Raw genomic sequence first — 3,857 nt, 5'->3', positions numbered from 1 at the left:
ATCTTCATCATCCTGGTAGATGGAAGCAGATTTTTATCAAGAATGTCTCTGTACATTTTTCCATTCATCCTTCCTTCTATTATTTAAAGTATGCATGTCCAGCATGTCCCATTTGCATGTTTGTACACATGTGCAAATTTGTCCAAACTGTACACTTTGTCTCACTAATTTCTAAATGCTTCAACACAGGAACTTCACTCTGGGCTCAAATTAAAAATAAAACCCCCACAAAACACATTCTACCATCCATATTTACTCACAGCACGATTAAATTAAAAAATACAGTATATATTAATATTCAGGCCAACTGGAGTACATTTAGACAAATTTCCACCACTAAACAACCAAAACACAAGAATAAACAATTTATCCTTATATCTTTCAGAGCATTAACATTCCACACAGCTTATAAAACCACCAGCAGCGAAAAAATATTTGTTTTTCACTTACGTTTGACACGTGTCCTCAAATATGACGAAATTAGCGACTCAAAATGGCCGACCGTAAGTGTTTTTATCCAAACATTTTTACATCTCCTGGCCACAAAAATCACTCTTCCGTGTCTTGAAGCACTTGCAACACTTAATAACAAATATATTTTCATCCTATCAGCAGGTTTAGTCAGCTAACTGGCCAAAAAACGATGGAAAAAATTATTTCCTCTGAGCATTGCTTCGTTTGGTAGCATAGCACGACTGCCTAAAAATGGCGACCAACTCCGTATTTAGCTTGTGCCGTCACTAAACAAAGTTCCCACCCCCTCAATATATATACCAAATGAAAGGTACAGTGATTGGCTACACAGTTGTGGCATCAGAACGAAGCTCGGAGCTGACTGGCCAATTCTACAGTCAATCTAGCCCAGGATGATGGAAACTGGAAGTTGGTCACTTCTCATATATCATTGGCTCTGGACAGTCGATACTTGAACTCAGTTGGTCAAATGAGGTGTCAATCGAAAGAGGAGGGCCTAGACGGCTATTTTGATGCATTGAACATGGACATAGATAGATCAGAAACACAGAAAGACATTTCAAAATAAAGCAAACCAAAAATGGCACGCGGGTATTCCGCTGAATGTTAACAGGTTTTTAACCATAAATATGAGACAAAGCATGCTAAATTTAACTTTCAGAAGATTCATGTCTAGTTAAATCATTACATTAAGTGTAAAAAAGATAATCAAGTTTGTTACATGTTGTACAGATCCAAACATTTGGTTTAATTGTACTTCTCAGGTGGCTCACGCTCCCTTCGGCCCATGCTGAATGGTCCTGACATGGCCTTTCTCAACACAAAGGTGGTTTTTCAATGTTTTGCACACAGTTCTTCTCCAACGATCATCTACAAGCTGATCAGGGATGGTAAATTCCTCATCGGTATACATGTTGGTCACAAAAGGGACCGGAACGCAACATTCTCCCTGAAGGTCAAAGCAGCATCAGCTGGGCTGTACCAGTGTACGGCCACGGCTGGAAGAAGCACTGGAGTCAGCAACAGAATCAGACTGACTTTAGTCAGTAAGTATCAGGTTGTAGATAACCCAGCTTTACTAAACTTCAAACACAAACATGTTATCTGTGTTTTCCAGCTCCAGCATCAAACACCAGAGTGACCTCTGAACCCTCTCCCCCTACTGTCTATGAGGGGTCAGGCATCATCCTGAGGTGTGACGCTGACAGGGGCTCCCACCTGTTCTACACCTGGTTTTTCAACAGGAAGGAAGTGACACCATCAACATCCGGCTTCCACCTCACCGGGAACCAGCTGCTGATGGAGGGGGTGACTCCAGAGCATGCTGGGACTTACTACTGCATCGCTTGGTCTGTGGTGCAGGACATCAGGAGGTTTTCCACCAGCACAGAGGTCACAGTGACGGTCAAAGGTAAAAACCAACTAAAGTACAGACAGAGCAGAGGAGAGACGTTAGTTTCTGGACCAGCTTCTTTTTGGATTAACATGCAGTTTTGTGGAAAAGTTGACGATTTGAACATGAAGAACTTTGTATGACTGATGACTTAGCTTATTTTGCTGGCAGCACAATGGCTCAGTGGTTAGCACCAATGCCTCACAGCAATAAGGTCCTGGGTTTGATCCCTGGTTCGGACCTGGGGTTTTCTCCAGGTACTCCGGTTTCCCCCACTCCTAAAAACATGTACAATAGGTTACCTCCAGGCCTCCCTTGAAAAAGAGATCTCAGATCTCAACAGGGCTTGCCTGGTTAAATAAATAATTTACACTTTTATTGTGTTTTGAAGGTTTTTGTTATGAATTAAAGAAAAAGTGAAATTTTATTTTCAATTAAAGGCTAGAAGTAGAAACAAAAACATTAAACTAGGATAGTTTCAGGAGAAACTCTGAAAGTGCTTGCCACGTTCCATCCAAGAACAGCTAAAATGTAGTTTGAATTTCTTCAAATAGCATAAAGAAAGCACAAGGAGCACACATTTGCTGAAGCAGACAGAAGCTGAAACACGAATTAAGATTAAGTTCTAATTAAGATGATCCTTGATCAGATGTTTATGAATCATGTTTGGAGGAACATGAAGGTTTGTTTGGAAGGCTGTGGCAGAGTGGTTAGGGGAGTCATCCTGGAACCAGTAGGTTGCTGGTTCTATCCCCTTTTCCAGCCGTCTCAGTTGTGTCCTTGGGCAAGACACGTAACCCCTAATGCCTCTGATGTGTGTCCCATCAGTGTATGAATGTGATTGGTACTGATTAGTCTCCATAGATGATTGTAAATGTTAGCTTTGTAGAGACCTAATAGAGTGCTGTGTAAATGAGGCACAAATTGTAGTGAAGTGCTTTGAGTGTCCTGGATGGAGAGAAGAAAAGTACTATATGAGTACAGAGCATTTACCATTTGTTCATAAGTTCATTAAATAATGTAAATTTCCTTTATATTAGTCAGCAAGTAAATTGCACCTATGATGTGTTTATTTTATGTTTGCTCATCCTGTCGGATTGCTGAATATGTCCAAAGGTATTTGTTATGGAGCCAGACACCACCTTTCACTGAGGAAAACAACTCTATGGATTTGAAATTCTCTCAGTTTCTGAGCATTTGTGGGGCCTCAAGCAGTGGTTTGGGACAAAAAGGTGGCAGCAAAGGCAAAAGGAAATGATTACAACAGAGCACGTGAGACCAGCTATGTCGTACGGTTTGGAGACAGAGACTTTGACAAAAAGACAGGAGACAGAACTGGAAGTGTCAGAGCTGAAGATGTCGAGGTTCTCCTGGGAAGTGACAAGGATGGAGATGATTAGGAATGAGCTCATCAGAGGTACAGCACAGGTTGAAGGACTGGGAGATAAAGTTAGAGAGGATGGTTTGGACATGTCCAGAGGAGGGACAGAGGGTATATTGGTAGAAGAATGTTGCAAAGAGGAGGTAAATGGATGCAGTTAGAGGACATGGAGGTAGTTGGACTGAGGACAGAGTGAGATGGAGGACGATGACTCACCAATGGAGAACCTGAAAAGGGAAAAATAAATCATAAAAATACACACAAAAACTATGACCCGTTCTGGCAACATGCAACATTTTTAAATTTTGATTTGCTATTCTCAAATTCTCCATCTTGAAAACTGAAAAAAAATATAAACTTTAATAAAAATTTTAAAAAAGATGCATAGTTTGTTTAAATTTTGTGATTTATCATCTGCCCTGGCAATTATCTGGTTTTATTTCAGAGTGTATGTTTGAAGTTATTTTTCATTTATCTAGACCAGGGGTCTGCAACCTGTGGCTCTGGGGCCACAGGTGGCTCTTTGGTCCCTCTGCAGCGGCTCTTTGAAAATGTGACTGAACATAACAGAATATATATATAGATATAGATATATAGATATAGATATAT

At 40.5% G+C, this 3,857-nt stretch overlaps 1 protein-coding gene and 1 long non-coding RNA gene across 5 annotated transcripts in view; one reads left to right on the top strand and one right to left on the bottom strand.

Moving 5' to 3' along the window:
* LOC106521445 (uncharacterized) overlaps positions 1 to 2,113 on the bottom strand; it is a 12,347-nt gene extending 10,234 nt beyond the window's left edge. The window contains exon 1 of the long non-coding RNA XR_001310668.1: positions 1,810 to 2,113. This is a non-coding gene — a long non-coding RNA (uncharacterized LOC106521445). The remainder of the gene's footprint in view (positions 1 to 1,809) is intronic.
* The window catches only part of LOC106521444 (Fc receptor-like protein 5), a 15,128-nt gene that overhangs the window by 1,576 nt on the left and 9,695 nt on the right, over positions 1 to 3,857 (top strand). For 3 of the 4 annotated variants that reach the window (XM_014014007.1, XM_014014006.1, XM_014014005.1), the window contains exons 3-4: positions 1,239 to 1,520; positions 1,592 to 1,885. In XM_014014007.1, the coding sequence (XP_013869461.1) occupies positions 1,239 to 1,520; positions 1,592 to 1,885 (576 nt within the window). The remainder of the gene's footprint in view (positions 1 to 1,238; positions 1,521 to 1,591; positions 1,886 to 3,857) is intronic. The other variant, XM_014014008.1, reaches the window with a different exon arrangement.

The sequence above is a fragment of the Austrofundulus limnaeus genome, unplaced genomic scaffold, assembly GCF_001266775.1.
Source record: "Austrofundulus limnaeus strain Quisiro unplaced genomic scaffold, Austrofundulus_limnaeus-1.0 Scaffold109, whole genome shotgun sequence".
Classification (NCBI taxonomy): Eukaryota; Metazoa; Chordata; class Actinopteri; order Cyprinodontiformes; family Rivulidae; genus Austrofundulus; species Austrofundulus limnaeus.
This window is presented reverse-complemented; position numbering and strand designations above follow the sequence as displayed.